Source organism: Actinia tenebrosa, unplaced genomic scaffold (genome assembly GCF_029948245.1).
Source record: "Actinia tenebrosa isolate PJP-AT-01 unplaced genomic scaffold, QUT_ActTen_1.0 PGA_scaffold8__29_contigs__length_14323225, whole genome shotgun sequence".
NCBI classification, from domain to species: Eukaryota; Metazoa; Cnidaria; class Anthozoa; order Actiniaria; family Actiniidae; genus Actinia; species Actinia tenebrosa.
Window position 1 is genome coordinate 900,089 of NW_028292585.1, and position 24,242 is coordinate 924,330.

The following is a 24,242-nucleotide window of genomic DNA, read 5'->3' on the forward strand; positions in this document are numbered from 1 at the left end:
AAAGGACAAGGGCTGGTTCACACTTTAACATAAGCATAAGCATAAAGCATAAGCATGAGGAATGGAAACTTTTCCATTTTCTTCTGCTCACAGTGCTTATGCTTGTGAAACGAAAGTGTGAACCGCGGGAATACATAAGCATATAAGCATAAGAATTACAATAAGTACTATGTTTCTTATGCTTATGTTTATGCTTATGTTAAAGTGTGAACCAGCCCTAAAAAGAAAGGAGTTTCTGCCAAGCTGGGAAGTACAGGACCAACAAAGATAAAAAATATGGATGTGAACGTTGTTTTGTTTCGGTAACTCAGTAGCTAGTTTTTTCAGTCATTAAGCAACTTTTCCTTCACTCTATGAAAAAATACATATAGTTGTTATCATCGGCTAGTCCACACATAAGATTTTATAACGTACTAAAGATTAAAACGTACCTTTTAATATGACCCATGAGCCCACGAATGTGTGCACACCCAAAAGACGGCCAAATTACCATAGCAACCTTCACAATTTTTTCTTATTTCTTATTATTTCGGGACTAAAAAGGGAAAAAAAAAACCAATTTTTTGACAAAGGTCGAAAAATATATATAGAAAATAACATAGAAAAGCATTTTCGTAACTCATTATAGACAAAACTTGCCAGCGTAAGATAAGTAAAAACATTTTGACATTTCATATTCTTTTCCAATCTTTTGATTTATATTTGCGACGTATAAATCAGGATTTTTGAAAAGATAATATCAAAAGCGCAAAAAAATAGCTCGCGAAAAAATATTTTGCCGATTTTTTCACCTTTCACATTTATCTAACTTGGGTTCCCTGTGGTGTTATTACGCCATCGTGAATCAAGATGGCGGACGCTAGTCAAGAAGTAAGTGAAGCAACTTCTTCTAAAGAAGAACCCTTTCAGACTGTAAGAACACGCAGTAAACGTAAACTAGAGCAAGATGAGGACATGGAAAAAGACAAAGGAAAGAGTAGGCCAAGTTTCCCGCCTGTGAAGGCACAAAAACTGTCGGTAAGTGAGGGCAAGATGTGTATGTGTGTTCAACACACGTGGTGTTAAAACAATATGGCCTTTTTTGCGCTGTTGGCAAGATTTAAATCAAAGGACTATTTGAATTCAATTGTTCTACAGACACCAGGCTTTAAAACGGGGGAATTGCAAAATAGGTTTCAGGAATGTTGTTAAAATTCTTAAGTGTCCGTGTGAAGCTACTGTAAACTCTAAAAGACACTGCAGGCAACCATTGATTATACTGTATCGAAGTGTTTGGTTGAGTTTTAATATTTTTGAATGGGTTTTGGTCTTGCCCTAGCACACATACTTTGCTGATCTATACCTTAAAGATTCCACTTTTTGCTTGCACAAAGGCCACAGAAACTAAACAGCATCGTGTAAAGAACATCTGTTTGGGAAGGGGGAGTCTGATGTAGATATAAATCATACATGTATTTTCACTACATTAGTAAATATCTTTTGGGAAGCCATAGACCTGGAAATCTAACAGATGTCAGCTGAGAGTAAGAAGTCCAAAACCTGCCCTCCCCTTTCCCCCCTCAATCACTTTCTTTGCAAGCCCTGAGTGATGCTTGCACAATTTTTCAGTAGCCCTCACATTACTCACCTCTCTTTATAATAACATTAGGGAGGAAAGTCAGAAACAAGGAAGGTTCCTGTACCAGCTCACCGATATACACCTTTGAAGGAAAACTGGATGAAATTATTCACACCTGTTGTTGAGCACCTCAAGCTACAAATACGTTTTAATCTTAATACTAGAAATGTCGAAATAAAGGTTAGTCTACATTAATTCAATGTTTAGTTTCAGAAAGCATCAATCCATTATTTCTCTTCATATTCTTCTTTTATTAACCTCCTTTTGTGCATAAGAAACAGTAATGATAAAAAGGTAAATTATACACCGTGAAAAGATGAAAAAACTTACTGACGTTTCGGACGCTAGCCCTTCATCGGAGTAAAAATGCATAAGAATTTTGCATGTAAAAATGGTTTAAGAAATTTTGTTGAAAAACTGGTATTCTATAGTAGGTTATGACATGGGCTGAAATAGGAAATTGTTATGCCCCAGCTAAAAGGGTTTATTAAATAATTATTAATTTTTATCATCTTATTCAAATTTTCAGACGTCGAAAGAGACCACTGATATTGGTGCTATTCAGAAAGCAGCAGATTTTGTCCAGGCCTTCATCTTAGGCTTTGAAGTTGAGGTATGTAAACATGTTTCTCTCTTGGTAGTCTCAGATGGCAATACAAAACAGTGGCCCTGTCTCATTCAGAGATGGCCACAAGTTTATCAGTGCTAAGTTGTGACTGTCACATGTCACCCTTCTAAATAAAGTCAATTATTATTATTAGTTATTATTACCATCTATTCCAGGCATTCTGATCAGTTTGGTGATGAACTTGTAGCCATGCTAATTGTGAGGATCCTGCTCATGTGGCTGGTTTTCAGTCAGATTTATTCTGGTGGACTGGTCACTGTGGTGGGACTCAGTGACAGCAAATGCTCAAACTCTGAAAACTGACATTTTTTATTTTTCACTTGTTGAATGAAGTGTGCCATCATGCACAACATTTACAACAATTGCCTTCTCATATCCATGAATATTATGAGTGACACGCTGCTGCTACCAAGGAGCTGGGAATATTACAGTTTCTCACTTGATTTGTGTGAACATGTTCCATTGAAGATTTGCAGTTTTCGTGTGGGAAAGCTACTAAGCCTGCTTACTGACAAGATGTAGAGTGCAAACAATATGACCGTGAAACTTTAGAAATACTAAATAGCACAATTTCATGCAAATTCCATTGTTTTCTATTGTTTAATTAGCACTATTTTGTACTATTCATTAATTAGTGTTTCACGGATTAATTGTTTGCACTCTATAATGACCGCAAAGGGATAAGATAAACATCAATGTTTTTGAGCATGACAGTAGACATTATGACACATAATCATGGCTTTTTTGTCTTGGTTTGGTAGTTTGCTGACATCCATAGTAATGTGTGTTTGTTTTTGTTGTTGGTTAGGATGCCCTTGCTCTTATAAGGCTGGATGACTTGTTTCTGGAATCATTTGAAATAGGTGATGGTAAGTACAGGATGAGCTTCCAATATCAGATACTAGAGTTACGCTCTATTGATATTGAAACTTTTGCTCCTTTTTTCTTGCAGTAAAACCTTTGAAAGGAGATCACTTATCCAGAGCAATTGGTAGAATTGCAGGGAAGGGAGGAAAAACTAAATTTACCATAGAAAATGTCACCAAAACAAGAATTGTTCTTGCAGAAACGTAAGTAAAATACAATTGTAAGACAGTTCTAACATTTTCATATCATTGAACACTTGAGCACATCTCAAAATTTGACTTTCCAGTTCTCGTCTAAAACTAATATGGTGTTTAATTTTGCAGGAAGATTCACATTTTGGGGTCATTTCAGAACATCAAAATAGCCAGAACTGCAATTTGTAGCTTAATCTTAGGTAAGTGGCAAGATGAACAAATCATTAGGCCAAACAAAAAAATAAGTGTGTTTCCTATTGCACGACCTACCCTAATTTTCTTGCCGATTTTTGCCGACCCTAATATTTTTTCATTCCCAAATGCACCACAGGGTTCCCAGTAAGCTAATTTCCACTGTTGTATCAGTAAAAAAAATCCAACCTACCGATCCCAATTATCTTTCTCATGCAACAGGAAGCACACTTATTTTTTTGTTTTGCCTTATCTGCTCCAAATGGTTGTCTCCCCTCACACTGACCACCAGGTGTTGTCATCTAGAAAGAATTCTATTGTGATTCAGCTGATGAACATTCTGAAGATATCAAGTTAAATCATGCAAAACATGTGTTCTCACAAAAAAATCATCAATTTTGTAGCCTCTCCACATCCCCCTGCCTTGTCCACAGCCCACCCCCTACTTGTTGTTAAATGACTAACCCATTATTCACATTTGATTTTTTTGTGCACCAATAGGAAGTCCTCCATCAAAGGTTTATGGTAACATGAGAGCTGTGGCAAGTAGATCAGCAGAAAGGTTTTAGAATAAATTTTGTATATGAAAAATTTGGCTCACATTATAAACATGCACGGCATGGCCATGGTAGTGGTCAGGGGATGATGTGACCCATCCATACCATAACACTTTCACCACTGAATGAATAATATGCTCTAATAATAGAGTAATTATTATTACTGACAGAATTGTGCCATCAAAGTGGGGAATTCTACAGCAATTTCAATGATTTTATTGTATAGAAATAATATCCATTTATTTGCCATAGGTATTATGCCTGTGGTAAGTACATCTGTAAATTAACAGTGCCCAGAAAAAATCTGGAAGGCTCACAGTTTTTTAGGTTATGAAATTGGTCGTAATCAGAATTTCTATACTTATACTATGGAATTTCTGATTATTACATGTAACCTTTTATCTTGTCTCTGTAACCTTTGTAAAAAATATACTCTATTATCATATAATTATCCATAATATACCTATATTTCTCATTTTCAAAAAAACCGATATTTCCAACTGAAAATAACGTTATTTTCACATGAAAAATAAAAATATCGTTATCATATGTATTTTAGCTATTAGTTTATAAGCAAAAACTTTTTATAATAATAATATGGATAATTTATGGATAATTATATAATAAACAGAGTATGACATGGGCTCTTGGAGATACGAAATTTATCTTCTTGTGTTGAAAATCTCACTTGTGAGAGATCTTTTCAACACTCGAAGACAAATTTCGTATCTCAGTGCGCCCATTTAGCATGTAGCCTGGTGCAGACATCTCGGAAGTGGGTTATTTACATCAATCTGTGAACAGCAAATAACAAAGAGGGTTCCTGCCCTTGAATCTTGTTTTTAAATATTATTTCACAATATAATTTTGAATCACAGGAAAGTAAAAATACTTTGTAACATATTGAAATGAAATATATAACTTCAGTGTAAAAGATGAAAGATAAAAGTCTAGTATTACAAAAATACCAGTTTTCTTTTGTGTAAAGAAATAATTGCATGATGAACAGCTGTTTGGGGTCTGTCAGTACAAATGTTTTCCTAATTAAGGCAATTTTATTTCTATTGGATCTATTATCTTCTCAATAACACAACTCATATTGACGCTTCTCGATATGATTCTAAGGTTTGTCTTGATTTTTGGTTAATTTAAAAAACAAATGAAATTGGATGGCAATTATGGTATCGTAAAAACGAAATCAGACCGAGATGACTCTAGGAATAAAATGGTTAATAATAATAATGGGCTGTTAAAACTATGTTAGGGTGTGCCTTACTTGGAATAGGTGTACTCTTGTTATAGTTCTATATCTATTTTTATAGCTTGTAACGGTACCTGTTATTTCCACCTGTTTAATAAACCTTTCTTTATTTGTTGCATCAACAAGACACCAGTAAAAGTGGGTGTTAATTCAATAGTGGCCGTTCCTCAATGATTGGCCTACAAAAATTTTTTTAAACCACAAACAAATTGGTTTTCCTGACATGCTAAACGTTTTATTGCTAGCTTGTTATCTGTTATCTACTTAGTAAAGAAGGTAATAGTCGAGTAAATAAATATCGATCAGCAGCAGAATTGTGCAAAATTTTCGGAAAATGTTTAGAAATATTTCAATATTTTTTTTAAAATCATTAGTTTTGACCACTGATATTATTTTGTATAGCAAGGTGAACCTCTTCTAAAGATGGCCGAACCTGTTCTAAGTGCGTAAGACAAGCTCGTGTTAAGTTCATGAGTTCGCTGGAGTACCCATTTAGGTCGGACAGCTGAGGTGGTGGACACCCTTTGACTATGTTATTGAGTGTCTCAAACAATGACATTCCTTCATGGACTTTAAAAGCAGTTTTCCTGTGAATCATTTCATATGCTATACACCCTATGAGCCAAGTATCTTGCTTGTCCTTACATGGCCTACCCTCTATCCTCTCAGGGGCTAGGTACATCCCATAGTACATATCTTCTTGTAGAGGTGTGAGACTGTCGTTAATGCTATAGTGCATCAACAGGTTTTGAACTCTTACTTCCCATGTACCGGTCACCGATATCATTTTACTACACAGCTTATAATGACTTATACCATTCTTACTCAAATACATTAAGGCACTAGATAGTTGTCCAAGGACACTCCATATATATTTTTCGTCTATTTGTTCGTTCATATCGCTGTACTGTGCTACGATATCCTTGATACTAGGTGCACAAGGCTCAAAAATTGCACCAATCACATTATTCGCCTCGAAACATACTATAGCTTTGGAAATATTCTCGTGATCAACACTCATCCATTTGTCCTTGAATTGAATAGCTTCATTCCTTAAAATTCTCACTGTTCTTCTCAAATCGATGCACTTGAGCGTGACAAGTTCACCATAGAGAAGGCATTTTCCAGAATACCCTAGCTCAACTAACGAGCCCCAAGTTCTAATATCAAAATGTTCGTCCTTCGTTGAACTGTTCGTTAGATAGTTCACAACGATTTTCGGTATTGGAAGCTTAGCACATGCCTTGTGAACTTTGAATAATCCTACAGACTTTATGATACAAACGATAATATTTTTTCTGCACAAGTGTTGAAGACTGTAAGGCTGTTGCTTTGAAGGGACGGTGTTGCATTGTAGATCGAACCGCAGATCAAGTAAACTTCTTGTGGCCATCAGATTGACTTCCGATTCACACCCCAACGGTGACTTATTGTTCCATGTTGGTGCAGAGAAATATCTGTTTGTTTCTTCTGTGTTCTACATTTAAATAGCAAGAAGTTAAAACAGGTTTCTTGTATAATCGGCATGATTACGCATCATCAACATTTACCATCTGACTCGACGGATTCATCCTATTAATAGATCACTATGTCACGAACGGCCACCGCACGTTTTTATCTCTTTCGTCGTTTGAACGGAAGCCAAAATTGCCTGAATATTAGAAATATTAGGAATAAGAGATGGTATTTACTTATAGGAAGTGTACATAGTAGAGTATGTCGTTACATTTTTTTTTGCTTCCTTCATTGCTAAGTCATGACAGGCACGGTTACATGAGGGTAACAGCGAGAAATGTAAACTACTTCACGTACGTCGTAAAATGTTGAAACCACATTCTAAAGAATAACTGGTCCAATAATTAGCTTTTTATTTTATTTCACTCGAGAAAATTGCTTAATTTAGTTCAGATTAGAATATTTTTCGATAGTATAATTATGACCTACGTTCATAGAATCGTTTTTTTTCTTCCAATATTTAAAACAAGAGTTATGACGTACACTTGTGTACTTCTGAAAATGATGTTAAAATTTAAGACTTTCTTTTTACAATTAACAAGAGAAAATCGTATTAGAATTGCAATGATAATTACAGCAACCGTAAAGAAGACATCCCGCGAGTCTACGGTAAAGAATCATTAATTCAAGTATCGCTTCTGAAAAGTAGACAAGTTTGATCTTGTTCGAGTGAAATTCTGCTTCGTAAGGGACTTGCGTGATATTTGCGTGACATTTTTCAGGTTACGTCATATTTATTTTCAGCGGGACATACAAATTGGATAAAATTTGTACGACGAGCTTTCGGCGACCTTATATATTATGTGTTCGTTTCGGTTATTCGTAGATTTAAATAGAGTTCACTTATCTTATGTGTCGTATTGACAAGTACTACTGCTATTTTCTAATCATAACTGACGCCTTTTCCATCTTCGGGAACCCAGTGGTAAAATTCTGTCGCCAGTTTCTCGCTACGAGGAAAGTGAAAACAAAAAACAAAACAAAAAACCCACAAACAAACAAAAAAAAGAGCAACAAATTTTACCCCTGGGTTTCCGACAATGCCCCCATTCCAGCTAAAAAGGTCTTTCTGTTTTGAATAGTCGTACGCTGTGAATATTTACCGCTGTACTATCAATGCCAAGTAGCGCCGTCCTTTAGCGATTAGCCTTTTTACCTTCGGTACAGTAAAATATTCTTTCTTGTGTTAGGAGACCAAACAGTTATAAAAAACAGGAAAAAATATACAATAATTTTGACCCTTTAACTTTACCTCTGCTCAGTGTCAATCGTTTGATTCAGGTTTTGAGCCTGGCTTGCACTTGCGACGGGATCGAAGTTGGAGTCGGAAACAGCTTTTGACGAAGTCGGAGTCAAAAGCGCGTCAGTATCGGCATCCTTGAGAAAGAGGTCTATTCCGATTCCGTTGCAAGTAAAACTGAACAAGGCTTTACAGGTATGAGGAAATTAAAACGGAAATTTGGTTTGACAACATATGACCAAAATACACCCACGACTACGTGTTATTCCTAGACAGCGAGTGAATGAATTCTCCGACATTTAAACATCTGGGGATGGAATGGGAATGATAACACTAAGGAGAACTTGGGAAGCACGGGTGGCGTGCGCTGCTAATGCGACCTGGGTTACCAGGGCTCGGCGGGCTAGTATGTGAGTAGAGTTGTTTGTTGGTTCTCTCTTGTGCTTCGTAGGTTTTTCCTCCGGGTTCTACGGTTTTCCTCCCTCCACTAAAACCAACTTCTAAATCCTAATTCGATCTATCGGCAGCCTTATCAATAGACCCTTTTCGAGTTCCAAATTACCGCTGTGTTTCTTGATTACGGACTCATTTATTCAGGCTTAGTCTCGATTTTGTGAAGAATATTCACGTGTTCCAGTCAAGGTCCTTCAAGTTTCAAAGTGTTCGTATTGTTGAAGTTGTGCATTCTTTACTTTACCGTTGGTATTTGTAAATATTTAGACACTGATTCAAGGCTAAGCCTGAGTAAATGAGTCTGTAATCAAGAAATACAGCGGTAATTTGGAACTCAAAAAGGGTCTATTGGGTTGCAAAACCTGTTACGCTTTAAGCAGTCCACAGAGGAGTGGTAAACGCATTAGAACTGAACTGGCAACAAGGGTGCAAAGACCGGGGTGCATGGCCATTTGCCATCTTCCATACATCAGTTCTCTTGTCGAACACAAAGCATTCATTCGAGGTTGACCGGTAGTTTCGAAGGAATATCTAAATTTGAATGTTTAGCCTTGATTGAATGTTTCGTATTTGACCAGTGAAACGAATGTATGGAAAGTGGTGAATTTCATGAATATGTCTTGAAACTCCGATTTTAAAATAAGGAATTTGGAACTCCGATTTGGGAATTTCAAATCTACATATTGAGTCCATCTCTTTTTCTCGGAAGCCCAAGGGCCTATTCTGGATGGGGGTTTCAGCGGATGAACGTCACATTTGGTTCCGTACCTAAATTAAAGAGTAAAAATTGCTCAAAAAACCGGATAGCCAGAAAATGATGTATCCAGTTGGTCCTTGCAAGATCTGCACTGGTCCCGAATGGAAGCATTTTCATTTGATATGCTCACTAACTTTAATCAACTCAGTTCAAAGCTTTAACTAGTGCTAGCCCACGATCTTTAATTCACAAAACAACCAAAAATTTTTTCAACTTCATATTCAAATTCAGGATTAATACTAATCTTATACAAGCCGAATCATCAATCCACGAGAACTGTCTACTTTCAAGTTCTAGCAAGTTCACGAGTGAGGAGGTGGCAAAGTATATGCAATGGGGAGTTCTCATGCGAAGAACATTCCATACTTGATAACTCGCAATCGTTTTTTCCCCCTAAACGTTCGGTTTTGCAGAGACTTGAGGGCGAACAGCTACTGCGTTCCTGATACAAAGCATCTTCAAGAATTCCGTCCTGAAGTGCCTGCTCATGATGGGCAGAATGACAGGATTGAAGGTGGTGCCTAGATACAAGAGTGTGATGCCAAACAGCTCAACCTGTCGCGACAAGTACTCAGATTGGTAGGACTCCACCACTATGGTGACAGCCAGCGGAACCCACGACAGAAGGAAGAACAGAGTTATTGCGAACAACAGCTTCGTTGTTTTCATCTGGGACAGGAATCTGTGGGGATGTTGTGGATCACTTTTGGAAGAATCTGCCACATCGGCTGGTGATTCTTGTGCCTCGAGTTCTGGGTCCACTTGGTTGGCATCGCTTGGAGCAGCATCAGAATCTGAACCAATACCATCGTGGGACGATTCTTCTCTGTGGTACTTATGTGCTTTCGAGGCTTCTTGGTTGAAGTCGCTTGGAACAACATTTTTATAATCTGAAACAATGGCAAATGAAGAATATTTCTCTGTTTCATTTTCGTAGGCTTCTTCGTGGTCTACATCCTGACTGATGTTGCTCGTACCTTTGGTTTTAACATGGTCTCCTGATTTGCCAGCATCTGGGTTGTCCGAGCTGTTTCCTTGGATTAGTTTTCCGGCCGTGTTGCAGCGCTGGTCCAGTGCGTCGTGTTCCTTTTCAACTGTACTTTCTTCTGGTACTTTCTCAAGCAAACAAACTGCAGAAGTCATACGGCGCTTTGTCACTCCGGTTACCGGAGAATTGGGGACGTCAGGAGTAAGATACCGGGATGACCGACTGCATTGGTCGACTGGATCACCTTGAGGGTCTCTGGGATTCTCCATGATAGTACTTGCCTCCACCTCGGGAAAGATGAGATGGGTCTTTCTAATCTTGATAAGTACTACAGTATAACACATGATGATAATGATAAACCCACCAATCATTTGGAGCTCGCTCTGAGTCCGGTAAATCACTTTCGCCGCCGGGTTTGTCACAAACAACGCACAGGTGGTGTAACCAGGCATTAAGAATACTTCACTCCAGTTCGTCACGGCAGGCAAAACGGCGTAAATGAACTGGAAAACCCAACTGGATACGATGGTCATGATAGTGGACTTGGTACTGAAGAAGAAGTCATACCATTTGGGACTCAAAGCCAGCAAGAATCGGTTAAAAGCAATCAGTCCTATCGTGTAGAATGTGATGTTTGACAAAAGATAAGTCATGCAACCGAAGGCTTTACAGCCCTGAACGCCCATGAACATCTTGCCTGTGGCTAGAACTCCAGTAGACATCGGGACAACGATCAGAGCCGTCAAGAGATTACCCCATGCCAATGAAATTATGAGATAATTCGTGGGAGACTTAAGTCGAGGGCTCTTGTAGATGGCCATCAGGACCAATATATTACCCAAGAGCGATGCCAATGAAATACTTGCCAGAAGAAAGCTTTCAGCTATAACAAGAGGAATATCCCTCGAGGAAAGTTCGTGTCGCATTTGTTCAAGGGACTTCGAGTTCAGTAGTGAACTGCTATTTGAAGGAGCCATGGGAAGTTTTGGAACATTTCTCTCGAACCGTTTGCCTCAGTCATAACACTGGAGAAAAACCTTTCGTTTAGTAAGCCAAAACACGACCATCTTACTAATATATTCATATAGCGCCCAACACCAAACAAAAAAACAAGGAAATCTAAAAGCTGCATTCACTGGACTCCTTTATCCCCCAGGAAGCAAAATTCAGCCCATTGTTAACCCTACACTTTTGTTGGACATCTATTAATAATTCATTTTTACGGGAAATTGCCTCCAAGCACGGCCATAAATTTAATCAACGGGGGGGAAAAATTGTTACAAAAACTTTCACTTAAGCAAACGACAAAAAGAAAAATTAAAGTTACATAAAAACTAGATCGGAAAAGTCTGGAAAAGCGGTTATTTTGTCCAGTTATCTGGACACCTGTCAAAAAATGTTCTATTTTTACGCCTTCAACTGACACAATGCTAATTCTTTAAGTGAACACGTAGCGGTAAAAACGTTTTGAGGACTATAGATAAGATCAGTGAATGATAAGAAAATCAACAGTCAAAATCTTTTGGTCTTAAGTAAAATTAAAAAATAACAAGAGAATTAATTTAGGTGACATTAAAAAATGTGAAGATTTTTTTTTTTTTTTTTTTGCTTACACGATTTATGATGAAAATGTTTTTCGGTGAGATGATGGTGCGAGGATTATATACCAACTTGTTAATAAAAATGTTGATTTGGGCATATAGTTTTAATATAAATTAAATGATTAGAGATTACCGTAGTTTGATTGCCATTTTACTGTCAACACTAAAATGACCATCTTGTCGTTATTTGTTTTATATTAACAATGTGTGCATGCCTAAATCAACATTTTCATTGACAAGTTGTTATGTAATCGTTGTCAATGGCTATACGAACCAAGTCTTCAGTAAATCAAGGCCATAATAGCGACTCGTTATATCATCATTCCAAGATATCAATTTTTTTTTTCAAAAACGAACGTCAAGGCTGAGAATTACAAACCCGTCCAAGAAAGTTATGGAAAGCAAAACCTAGTTGACCACTTTTCCCACTCCAATTCAGACTGATATACGTATTTTATTGTTCAATTTTGAAATTTTTTTCATTTTATTTCGTTTATTTCTCTTTAAGATTTAGTAAGTAACTCTTCTGAAATCACGGAGTTTTTGGAAACCCACAGTAACTAAGAGAATGATTGGGAAACCAATCATTGGAGCTATTCCTTGTTCATTCATACTGCTGTAGAATAAGACTTATAGGATCAAAAGCTTTGTGCTAGAGTTTTTTCAGATACTAAGTTCGTGGAGGCGGTAAAGCTTATTTATTCTTAGATGAATTTTTCCATTTTGAAACTTTTTTTGGCCCACTTTCCTCTCGAAAAAGAATTTCAAAATGTTTAAATTTTCAATGGAAAGACGGGCTAGAGATGGCCTTCTTATAACTAGTATTCTCTCCACCCCCAATCGGTAAATAATGTCTTAATATAACGGCATGTAGCTACCATTTTAAATTTTCTCCCGTACCGTTTAATTACAATCTTTCATGAAGCTTCCTGGCCAAGGCGCGTGAGCTGCAACAAGAAAACAAAATTCATATCCATCCTAAAAATACCAATCAAAAACAAATGTCCTAAAATAATTTATTGCTTATGAAATATTTTATGCACCATCTTCGTTCAATCATAATACATGAGAATAATAAATTTTATTGAGGTGTCTGTATATTTAGATGAAAAAATAATTGAGATGAAAAAAAATAATTGGGACAGATTTGGGTTTTTATTTTTCACTTTTTACGCTTTTCAGTGTCGGGGTTTAGTAACGACTCGTGTTGCGCTGGATTGTGAAAACAAGACAATAATAAAAATCGGCTATTTTGAATCCCCAAATTCACACCAAACAGTTTCCTTGAATTTCGGAAAATTGAAAGATGTCCAGCTGATTTGAGAAAAAATGTTAGCCAATCAGAATCGAGAAAATTTGCAAAACTGAGGCATCACTTTTCCTTTTAACGTCATTTGTACGTCACTATTAAGATCAGCTGAGTGTCAAAAATGATTTTTTTCGCGTCTCTACGAAGGAGATTTTAGGTAATTATTCGTCTGCTCACCTGTTTTAAAAACTGTGTTGCATTGATAACCTCACTGGCGCCGTAAATAATCTTCTTTGTGCCCGAATTTCTCTATAAATAAAGGAATTTAATATGTTCATCTGTAGAAATAATAGACATCTAAATTGGAAGTTTAAGCTACGGATCCAATTCTACAAAAATAAAAATCATTAGTTAAAAAAAGATACAAAGCTTCAAAGGCGTCAAACGACGTCAAATCCCTTATCGTCCAAGTGTGAAGTACTTCATCCCACTAACATTAAAAATCTGGCGCTAGCACTCACGTCTGCTTTTCGTTGCTTTTGCCACATTTTACAAAATCTACTTATTCTTTCGTCTTTTCGTTTTCTATACGTTTCCATTTGGTCTTCCTATTCTTTATTTTTAGGCTAATCGTCTTTTTAATGAGGAAAAAACTCGATAGAATGATGTATTAACGGTTTAAAAGGACCAAAAAAGGTCGGTATGGAAAACAGACTTATACGCGCAAAAAAAAAGCGAACGAAAAATAGCTTTAAAAACCTAAAAGATGGATTTTTGATTTAGAGTTTTAGCATTTTTGGCTCAGTGTTGCTGTTTTTATTTAACTCTAGTGTTTATACAAATCTTCCCTGCTAGGAAAGGAGACTGATTCTCTGCCAAGAATCACCAACGAGGGAGACTCTGCTAGCAATGAAATACAAATAATCTTTGAATATTTCCACAGAATAAGACTCAATATTTGGTAATTCCAAGGTGTGTTCGGCCTTTTCAGATTACCTTTGAATAATCCATAAGGTTTTGGTATTCAATAAAATTGCCTCCACCGACCATAAACACGATGGCCTACAAATAAACGAAATAAATATACGAATCAAGTAATAGAAATGAATAAAACAATATCAGAGTTACTCCGAATTTTCTCCAAGTTATTCTAATTTTCCGCCATCACACGCCTAAATCCAAAATGGCGCACGGCCGCCGGGTGAAGACGAGGCATAAAGGGCCAAATTTACAAATTTACAGTATTTTCTCATAATTTGACGCCGCAAAATTGTTGTGTTCCTGAATGTAAGAAGGAAAGAAAGACCGAACAAGTGTATACTTTGCATTGACACAACATTATTTCTTTGGATGCCTCATTTTCATGTAACTCACTCGGCCGTGCGCCATTGAGACTTTCTAAAAATTACTCGTCCTATTCTTCCCTTCCAATTGTTTGCTCTTCGCAACGTCTTTAATTTTTGGAATGGGCCCACAACCCATAAGAGATTCACTCCATATCTTTTACGAATATATCTTATCATTCGTAGATGGTGGGAAATTTCTTAAAAGAAGAGGTAAGCGAAATTCTGTGAAATTTTCATTTGGACGAGGCATGCAGGGTTGGGGAGGGGGATGGGGAGGGGGGAATTTGCGCGTTTTTTATATCTAATTTACAACCATCATACCTCCTGGAACGGTGTTTTATTCCTTGGGATTGACATACTATCGATAAAATAAAATAAAAATACATAAAATAATCCACTAATAATCATAAATAAAATAAGAATGCTAACAAACGGTAAACGAGTTGCAGAGAGAAAACATCTGGTGGCCTCACCTGTCAGTGACGCGTAACATTTTGGGGTCAAAATACCGAAAATCCTCTACTTCCTGCAAGAAATAATAAAAATAAATTAAAAAATAAAAAGACAAAAGACAAACTTTAAATACATACATTATATTGCATCTAAAAGACTGGAAACTCATTTCACAACAAAGCCACGGGCTGTTCTATGATTTTGAGTCTAGTGGTTCATCCCAGAAATACTTGTTCAAAATTTGTTCATAAAGAGTTGCTCTATTTCTCCTTCTTTCTGCTTAGGTCTGTTCCAGGATGTCAACCCTTTACTAATCTACTAATCTATTGCAATTCCCATTTTCATTTTTTTATTTATCTTATCTTTCAACCTATTTCATCCATTTACATCACTTCATCTATTTTTACCATTTATCTTGACTGCAGATGTATCACGTTACATACCGGATTGGATTTGTTGTCCATCAAAGCATCCAGCATTCGTGTCACAGGTAAATTCTGGTGAAAAGATGAACAATTACAGTAAATTCCATATTTTATCAGCCCAAAGTTCTTTAAATATAAATTTCAAACATGACAGGAGCTTGTTTAGTTGGATTTGCTGTGGTTGACATTTTACCACAGGTACCCCACAGGGTGTAAGGGTGTTGTACCTTGTTGCCCACTACAAGATTCTTGACACCTTCCATGACAAACTGAGATCCTGAGCTCATGATACGAGAAAACATGGCACTGAAAAAAAGATAAGATGAGAAATAAGTGATTAAAAGAAGTGAAGTATGCTGCATACTCCCTTCAGACCCTCCTTGTTCCTTGGAACAATGCCAATTTTCTTTGTGGGCGAGGTATGGATATTTTCTGGAGCTACAAAATAAACTCTTCTCAGACCCTCCTCACCCCTTAGAAATTCTATCCCCTCTCTGGAAGAGGTATGGATATTTTTGGAACTACCCAACATATCCTCTTTAGACTCCCTCCACTTTTTAGGAATTGTAATTCCCCTTTATGGGGGAGGTATGAATATTTTCTGGAACTACACAATATATCCTCCTCAGACCATCCCCTCTTCTTGGAAATTCTTATTCCCCTCCATGGGGGGAGGTATGAATATATAATAGCTAAACCATATCATAAAGAAATTATTAAATTATGTACTGCACTTTTACAAACCTGTATGTGTTTTGTCCCCCACCGCCTGACTGTACTGGTGCCGTGGTGATCTTTGTGAAGGCTCTAGAATAAAATAAAAAATTATGAAAAACTAAGATTTAGTTTTTTTAAATTCCTCCATTGTCCAAGTTAAAAATTCCCACAAATTTCAAAACAATAATTTATGCAATGTCCCAAGATATCGTAAAAAATTCTGATCTTCCCCTTCCTCTTCTAAACCCCCCTCACCCCCAGATAAATAATAAATGGTCACTGAGTACTTACTTCCATTTCTTGATGTAACTGAGTGCAGCAGAATCAACACCAACAGCAATAAGGGCTGATGCATACTGGTCAAACTCAGCCTTCGTTCAAAAAGGAAAAAATATCACTTAACAAAATTAACTAAGCACTGGATAGTCAGTCATAAAGAACCAGCTGAACCAACTAACTACCTACTAAAGACAACCTGCATGCTCAGATTTCATGGGTTGAATTGCCAGCTGAACCAATATTAAGATACCTTGCAGAGGCCCTTAGGAATGAGGTAATTCCTTTGAGCCGCTACACAGACTAACACACAGGGATTGCAAGTGCCTTCAAGTGGCTTGGATTACAAATTTATTACAAATTTATTACAAATTTATTACAAATTTACAAATGGCTGTCCTGTCCATATTCAGGATTGGTAACCAATAATGGAGGGATGTGTGAGAATCGCTGAGGATGTAAAGACACCCTTGCAGTGACCAGCCTCAGTGTCTGCACTCATATGACCTCTTATGACTGTAAGCACCTTTGAGTATTATGTAGATAGAAAGAGCCCTATATTTAAATCATACATAGAGGATATTACATGAGCACGCGGAGATACGAAATGTTGGAGTGTTAAAAAGAACTCTCACAAGTGAGGGCAGTGAATGAGTGAGAAATCTTTTTAACACTTGAAGATGAATTTAGTATCTCCAAGCGCCCACATAATATTCTGTTTATTATATAATTATCCATAAAATCAACTTGACAAGCTTTTTATTGTTATAAAAAGTTTTTATTTACAATCTAATAGCTTAAATACACATGGTAACAATATTTTCACATGTGAAAATACATGTTATTTTCACATGTGAAAATATATCAGCTTTTCGAGAAATATAGGTATTTTATGGATAATTATATGATAAATCATATTCTTTTATCTTTACATCCAATATACTTACAGGTGACATGTTAGGACCAGATACAAAATAGATAATAAATAATCGTAGCTTATCTTCTGCGGAGCCAGCTGTAATCAAAGACATAGTAGTTTTAAAGTTAACAATATCCAGAAAAACGATCTTAACACAGTGAAAAAAGTTCTAAATTGAAAAGAAAGTCTCGTGATGCATCGACCTACCATCAGGGTCTTGTATAATCTCCAAAATAGATTTATCCTTAAGAAGAAAGTAAAATAAAGTATTCGTTTAAAAAAATATTTTGCAACAACAACAACAAAAAGAATATTTGCGAAAAATAATAATAATAACACGAAAAAATCGATTGAACATGTTTCCAAGTGGCTGTTAGTGTAATAACAAGTTTTGTTGGAATTAAAATGATTCAAAAACCAGGAAACCCCAGCCCAGATAAGAGAAGTAAGTACATGTAGGGTTAAGTACAAAAAAGAGGTAGGTTGTACCCCTACCATCTTTTTTGCACTGCATGACATGATATGGACTTTGATCACATGGCGCCAATATTGTTTCTTGCCATGAGAACATTAACCTTTGTTTAACCCCACACAACCTCATCCTGATGTGCTTAAATGCAAGGCTACATAAAGAAAAGTTTATTGTCCCAATCAACATGGCTGCAGTGTGAGAATAGTCCATTGAAAATGGGTGATTTACAAATGATTATTAGGGTGCTGTGGTCCTTGAAGACAGCTAGGGATTAACTGTGATGGTGTTCCTAATATTACTAATGAAGATTTGCAAATGATTACTTACCAATGTAGTTTTGCTCATAATTTTTTCTTCAGTTTCAAAGTAAATATCTAGCTTCCTGGTCTATAAGTGAAGGATCATTAACTATTAAAACATGTATTTAAATTCCAAGCCTGCAATAATAATGAGTTAAAAGCAAATATGATTCTTACTTTGATTTGATCCAGAAGAGCTGTAGCAATATTTGTGTGCATGTCAATTACTTTCTTTTTTTCCAGGAGTTCTGGTAGGGAACTAAATGAAAATTGGATAAAAATGGTGTTAAATTTAAAGAAATACTAATATAGACTATACCTTATACCATATAGTCCCATCATTGTGAGCCTAACATATCACTATCTTCCACTAATCTCAAACTTAAGACAGTGTCCCATGGATTTGCTTCAGTGTAACTTTACTAACAATTTTACACTGGATAACTCAATCCTATTATTCATATCCCATATATGAGAATTCAGTTCTTCCCTGGCAGCACCCTTTTTGCAACTTTTTTCTATTAAATATTATTTGTTTGCAAATAAAGTTATTATAAATAACCGTTGCCTGAGACGATTGAACTCAGCCTTGAACTCCACTGTAATTACAGTTACTTTTTTCTTTGCTGTACAGTATTGCATGGTAACTGTACACATATTAACTAATTTTTTGATTGGATGACTTGCATGAAAACAATGGGAAGCCATTTTAATGTTATGGCATATCTATACTGTGGCACCCTGGTTGATAGTTGATGCAGGTTGATTAGAGAGATCATTCACTTTCCACTATTGTCTATTATCTATAAAATAATTATGGAGCACATTTAGCATGCCTACCTTACGGCAGAGGTAAGCTTTGCTGTGCTGTCGTTTAGTAACTCTGTCATGGCTTCTTCATTACTGTTATCCATTCCCTACATATGACAAAAACAAACCAAATTAGATCTGATACTAAGTTTACACATTGTCAAATCCTAGGTATAGTGAGAACATTTAATAACTAGTTATGTTCCATGTTGCTGTGAGGCTGATTTTACAGAATAAAGCTTAAATTTTTTAAAACTTAAATTGTCTTTTGAAAAGCCCCTCTGAGGAAAGTCAATAAAGTGTGTCTGTATGTATCTAAATGTGACAATACCAGCTATAAATCTGAAAACGTCAACAGTAAATCTGACAATACCGTCATTGAATTGGACAATGCCTAAAAGCCAAAAGCCTGACATATTTTTTTAACTAGTATTTATACATGAACACTACTCCACATACCATAACATGCTTTAATCTCTTCACTTCTTCCTCTGATTGTCTGTATTCATCCAATTCCTTCTGTATGGATTCAGCAACTGTTGGAAACGGACTTCAAATCCAATGATAAGTCAATAATTAGTAAGCATCTCATATGTGTGAAGTCTTCAGTAAACTCCCTCGAGTTCTTCCTGTTTTTTTTTACCAACTACCCTTCCACACAGCCTGCCTTTTTCTAATTGTATTATTCTTAATAAAACCCCCAAAGCACAAGATAGAACCAACAAACAACTCTATTCATATAATTATGACACATTTCCAAGGGTCAAGCATCTTTATTGCTATGGTACTGATACTTCCCATGATTATTTTTACAGACTGTCTTTTTATGAGACTAGCAACACCAACCTGCCCTTATGTGTAGCCCAAAATTTGTCTGTCATATGTAGATCGTAGGTCTTGACTTTAACTTGTTTGGGATGCCTGTGGTGGGCATCTGGATGCTCTTCATTGACAGTTGGTGGTGTCTCTCTTACCGTCACTCGATTTAAATGCAGGTCCTGTTCAAAAATTGGTTATTTATTTAGTTGGCAAAGCTAATGAAATAGAATAGAATAGAATAGAATAGAATAGAATAGAATAGAATAGAATAGAATAGAATAGAATAGAATAGAGAATAGAATAGAATAGAAAGAAATGAAATGAAATGAAATAAAATAAATAGAATTATGCAAGTACAGTTTTATAACTGTTTCTTACCAAAACATCATGTGCTAAGGCCTGATACGTCCATGTATGATGAAGAGGGGTACAAAGATCCATGTTACGATCCAATATTACAAGAACAGGCCGATGGAAGCTATCAAAACAAAAAGACAGTATGGTCTATTATTTCTTGATGCATCAATGCACAGCTGGTTTGATTTAAAATTTGTAAGATTGTTCCAAGTTGGCATGTAAAAACTTAACTCAATATTAAGTACCTTATCTGTCCTGATGGTATGTCTGTTGTAAATAAACTGTTTCTGGAGTCTCTGAGATTTTCTCGAAGTTTTTTATCAAGTCCCTGATTAAGATAAAAGGAAATGAAGTCACTGGGAAGGGATTCAAATAATGGCCGGACATCAGACAATGTCCAGTCAGAACTGGGTCTTGTCCAGTCAAATTATCTTTGCCTTGCTGGTCATTTTGACCATAATTAACGTTTAGCCAGAAATGAGGTATGGCTAAGCGTAAACCAATTTGAACCGTGATCATGACCAGTGACTGATCAGCTGTTATTTTAAGCCCTGTCAAGGCTCAAGGTTTTGCTGAAAAGGTTTAGATAATATTATACTGTGTACTCTTGATAGCCCTCTAGATTAGGTATGCTGTGAGGTATGTAGACAAACACTTAAAATACATACTGCATGCATGATTGCAGATTGCATGTAAAAAGGTTACTGTACCTCAGCTACCATCTCAGCTGCATTGCCCTTAGGACAGCGGATAATTGGAACCGTACCTTAAAACCCAGAGGAGAAAAAACATTGTCAACTACACATGTATATATTAATTAAAATGTCAATAATAGTGATTGGCTTACCTAGTGAAGCTAGCAGACAAAATAAGCTGTCCACAATAGAATCTCTAAGGTTTTCTATGTCTGTGTCTTTAGCATCTGGTCTGTTAATGGCTGGGAATTTTAAGAAAAGGAAAGCAATTAAGTGCACATGCTTTCATATACCCTTTTATTTCAAGCACATCCTATATTATAAAGTACTTAATGAAAAAGTAGACCTAATTATGGATTCAGATCCTGGATAAATACAAGGGGAGTAAACATGTCTATGATGTAAAAAGTCTGTATATGTACTGACGTAGCTTCTTATTTAGTTTTCTCGTTACTCTTTGCTATGGAGGTGGTTATTCTCTCGCCCAATGCCCAATCCATCTGATCCCTGGATTTCTCCATGAGATATTGATGTTTTAAGAACCCACCATAATAGGATAGAGAGTCCCTGTCTTGAAACCTTGTGGTGAACATCTCATCTTCCAGTGAAATAAAATTCAAGTATTGATCATAAACCTAAAAGACCAAAGCAGCTTGTTAACAATATGATACTGTTCTCTCTAAGTTAGTGCATTAAATCACAGAATTATTGTGGAATTTAGCAGTGGAATAAAGAGAGTACCAGAGGTGAGCACAAGGGGTGAACACACATCTAGGAGGATGTTCTAAAACGAAAATTCCCACCAAATCACAGGTAGCCCAGTAAAATAGAAAAGAAAGAAAATTTACAATCTTTAGTCAAACTTTTGGGAGTCATCCCCCCTAGCTATGCCTCTGTTTTTAGATTTAGTGGAGGAAGCAAATGAGGTATTGAGTACCTTTGATATTTGTGTAACACAGTTTGTTTGGACTGCCACCGTTGCTACTTCTTCAAGTCTTTGTCTTGTTATAGCAGTGATAAAATTGAGGTAGTATGACTCATACAGCTGATTTCTACAGTCCTGTAAGAAAAAACATCAATTTAATATAGTTAACAAACAATAGAACTACAACAGAAACTGAGACATTTTTGCTCTTAAAACAAAGTTCAACATTTGTTTTTTAAAGGCCGGTTTAGACAGTACAATTTTTGCCTACAACTAATCGTATACAACACGCTCGCACCATCCTACAACTGGAGTCGTAGCGTGTAAATCAAGCCTACAACTCGCCTACGACAGACGTGTACAACACGAAAAAAGTTGTAGGATTTTAAAACATGTTTTAAAAAAGCTACAACAATCGTAGGTGTCATGACACAAGTGTGTTGTACATGATAGTTGTAGGAGAAAATCTTACCTTCTAAATCGCCCTTAACAGTATACTGCCAGAAAAGCAAGAGATCCTCAATGATCGTATATACAAGTTTGTTTTCACTATCAACATAAGGCACAGCACTGATAACATAACAAGGCCTCCAAGAGATCTCTGAATAGTAGTTTGTGTACCTGACATATTCGTTTGACATTCTCTTCAGACGGCATAACAAAATACACAGCTGGGACCTCTGGTATGGGATCTCTGTCTGTGTGTAGCAACCTTGGAATGGATTCATATACAGTAATAAATTATTAAACTGTAAGAATATAATATAGCAAAGGCTACAAAGAGCATGTAAAGGATGGTAACCTTACATTTCTTACATTTACATTTTACATTTTTACCTTTACCTCCTAGAGATTTTAATTACAGTAGGGATTTTATTAGGAATTAGGATTAGAAGGGTTGTAAACAATTCACAATATTAGACCTTTTCTGAAATTGTATGACAAACAAAGTGCATTCTGGTCTAGCTTGGGTACAAAAATCACAGCATAAGGCATTATGAACAAAAGATGTTTTCCCCCCAGCTAGACCAGAATGCACTTTGTTTGTCAAACTCAGAAAATGCCTGTCTAAGACTTGTTGTTGCCAATGTGAAATGCCTGGGGGAATCAGTCTCCCTCTTTGTTCCTTTCTTCATTATCTATCATTATTTCCTATAAACAAAATATTTTTTTTTAAATGTACCCAATACTTACAGATGTAGAGTGACACCCATGTCCCGCAAATCCTTTACTGTTAATAATGGTGAGATAATGTCCTGTCCATATCTGTCATATACAAGCACCTGCAAATGAAAAAAATAATTAATGATTAATGATTAATGCAAAAATCCCTATCCAGATAGCAGTCCTTATCAGAATAGAGCTTATTTTTCATCCACCACAAATTCTGGAAATCTCCAAACCAGGTTGGAGGTTTTTTCCATCAGAATAAACAACAATTTTCGTGAAGCTAAAGGTTCCTTCACCCCAGGAAATATCCCTTACCCCAACCCTTTACTGATCATTAGTAGGTTAATCATAAGTTACATACAGTACCTTCCATGCTGGCTCTACTGCAATAGACTTGCTGACAGGTTGATTCAAATTCAACATGCGCTTTAAGGCCTCTGTGAATAAAGTACATATCGAATTAGCACTATTTTTTGACTGCACATTAAATCATTGTGGCCTCTGGGAGTGGGGGGGGGGGGGGGGGTGGGGGGGGGGGTACAGGACTGTGCCATTTAACGAAAGATTTCTCATTAGTTATGTTTTTTTATTTTGACTCTTGGGAATGCTTGCAACCCATCAATCCATTAGCAGATAACATGAACTTAGGAAAATAAATGATTGAGAATCACTATGTGCATTTTGCATTATTATTATTATCATCACCATCACTAGATACAACATTGTTGTCATGTCCTTAAAACTATCTGGAATTCGTTTTGGCATCTAATGGAATTCCACACAAGATTTCCAAACGTAAGCTGATGTCATTCTTATATCCTACATTATAATAATTATATTGAAATCACTCAAGGAATTAGATATTTGAATGCATCACCAAAAGAATCGCTCCAGAAGCTACAAATACGTAGCTAAAACTTATATTTTGATGTCTTGATCAATTCCTTATATCTCAAAGGTTTTCTTGAGCCTTTCAAACTAAATTATTTTATTTCTGGCGTTGAGATATTTTTATGTAAAAAATGGAATCAGAGCAAATGGATGGAAGAATCTCGTATAAGAAGTTCCCTTTCTTCTCTATTCCTCTTACTCCAACACAATTTTCATCACATATACTTGCTTTATTTGATAAATAACACGAAGTATTATACAGAATTATAAGAAAAGACGAAGCTAAAATAAGATACTTTACCGATTTGTCTTGATCTCATGCTGGCCGCCATCTTGGATGGTCTTAACGCATGCGTAGTTTAGTTGTCGACGTGTCGTTAACATGGACAGACAGACGGTGGTGAAGACATAAAGACAGTTTGACTTGTACTTGATTTTTCTTGCCAATTAAATTTTCGTTATTCTTTTTCACCCACTTCTAGTTTTTGAACAGAAAATATTCTTTTGTTTTGACTAATTCCTTGAAAACCATTTCTTTTCTAGCTAAG

The 24,242-nt window shown here is 36.2% G+C and overlaps 4 protein-coding genes across 4 annotated transcripts; 1 reads left to right on the top strand and 3 right to left on the bottom strand.

Moving 5' to 3' along the window:
• The first annotated feature begins 844 nt into the window (after window positions 1–844).
• LOC116294820 (RNA-binding protein pno1) lies at window positions 845–5,021 on the top strand. Its single transcript, XM_031702487.2, has 7 exons — window positions 845–1,017; window positions 1,649–1,798; window positions 2,148–2,231; window positions 3,055–3,115; window positions 3,199–3,316; window positions 3,437–3,507; window positions 4,001–5,021. Exons 1-7 carry the CDS (start codon window positions 850–852, stop codon window positions 4,066–4,068), a joined length of 720 nt encoding a protein of 239 aa, XP_031558347.1. The 5' UTR covers window positions 845–849; the 3' UTR covers window positions 4,069–5,021.
• A 386-nt stretch (window positions 5,022–5,407) lies between these two features.
• On the bottom strand, window positions 5,408–7,143 carry LOC116294827 (serine/threonine-protein kinase Nek7). The gene has a single exon (XM_031702499.2). It carries the CDS (start codon window positions 6,708–6,710, stop codon window positions 5,688–5,690), a length of 1,023 nt encoding a protein of 340 aa, XP_031558359.2. The 5' UTR covers window positions 6,711–7,143; the 3' UTR covers window positions 5,408–5,687.
• A 1,937-nt stretch (window positions 7,144–9,080) lies between these two features.
• LOC116294893 (muscarinic acetylcholine receptor M2-like) lies at window positions 9,081–11,864 on the bottom strand. The gene is made up of 2 exons (XM_031702585.2): window positions 10,260–11,864; window positions 9,081–10,172 (listed from the first exon to the last, which is right to left on the bottom strand). Exons 1-2 carry the CDS (start codon window positions 11,245–11,247, stop codon window positions 9,676–9,678), a joined length of 1,485 nt encoding a protein of 494 aa, XP_031558445.2. The 5' UTR covers window positions 11,248–11,864; the 3' UTR covers window positions 9,081–9,675.
• A 441-nt stretch (window positions 11,865–12,305) lies between these two features.
• On the bottom strand, window positions 12,306–24,049 carry LOC116294884 (sec1 family domain-containing protein 1). Its single transcript, XM_089024075.1, has 26 exons — window positions 23,996–24,049; window positions 23,170–23,240; window positions 22,828–22,916; window positions 22,255–22,345; window positions 21,646–21,768; window positions 21,256–21,343; window positions 20,861–20,950; window positions 20,724–20,779; window positions 20,259–20,341; window positions 20,035–20,134; window positions 19,684–19,835; window positions 19,297–19,387; window positions 18,868–18,944; window positions 18,205–18,286; window positions 18,056–18,115; window positions 17,464–17,500; window positions 17,285–17,352; window positions 16,353–16,432; window positions 16,089–16,151; window positions 15,572–15,650; window positions 15,363–15,416; window positions 14,940–14,992; window positions 14,788–14,824; window positions 14,117–14,182; window positions 13,358–13,429; window positions 12,306–12,818 (listed from the first exon to the last, which is right to left on the bottom strand). Exons 1-26 carry the CDS (start codon window positions 24,024–24,026, stop codon window positions 12,789–12,791), a joined length of 1,923 nt encoding a protein of 640 aa, XP_088880201.1. The 5' UTR covers window positions 24,027–24,049; the 3' UTR covers window positions 12,306–12,788.
• Window positions 24,050–24,242: the final 193 nt, after the last annotated feature.

Coding starts and splice junctions, on each gene's coding strand:
- LOC116294820 (XM_031702487.2), top strand. CDS start 850: ATGGCGGACGCTAGTCAAGAAGTAAGTGAAGCAACTTCTTCTAAAGAA. Junction 1,799..2,147: donor CTAGAAATGTCGAAATAAAG/GTTAGTCTACAT, acceptor TCAAATTTTCAG/ACGTCGAAAGAGACCACTGA. Junction 3,317..3,436: donor AGAATTGTTCTTGCAGAAAC/GTAAGTAAAATA, acceptor TTAATTTTGCAG/GAAGATTCACATTTTGGGGT.
- LOC116294827 (XM_031702499.2), bottom strand. CDS start 6,710: ATGGCCACAAGAAGTTTACTTGATCTGCGGTTCGATCTACAATGCAAC.
- LOC116294893 (XM_031702585.2), bottom strand. CDS start 11,247: ATGGCTCCTTCAAATAGCAGTTCACTACTGAACTCGAAGTCCCTTGAA. Junction 10,173..10,259: donor AGACCATGTTAAAACCAAAG/GTACGAGCAACA, acceptor CCATTGTTTCAG/ATTATAAAAATGTTGTTCCA.
- LOC116294884 (XM_089024075.1), bottom strand. CDS start 24,026: ATGGCGGCCAGCATGAGATCAAGACAAATCG. Junction 17,501..18,055: donor TTATGAGCAAAACTACATTG/GTAAGTAATCAT, acceptor TTTCTTCTTAAG/GATAAATCTATTTTGGAGAT. Junction 17,353..17,463: donor GATTATACAAGACCCTGATG/GTAGGTCGATGC, acceptor CTTTGATTACAG/CTGGCTCCGCAGAAGATAAG.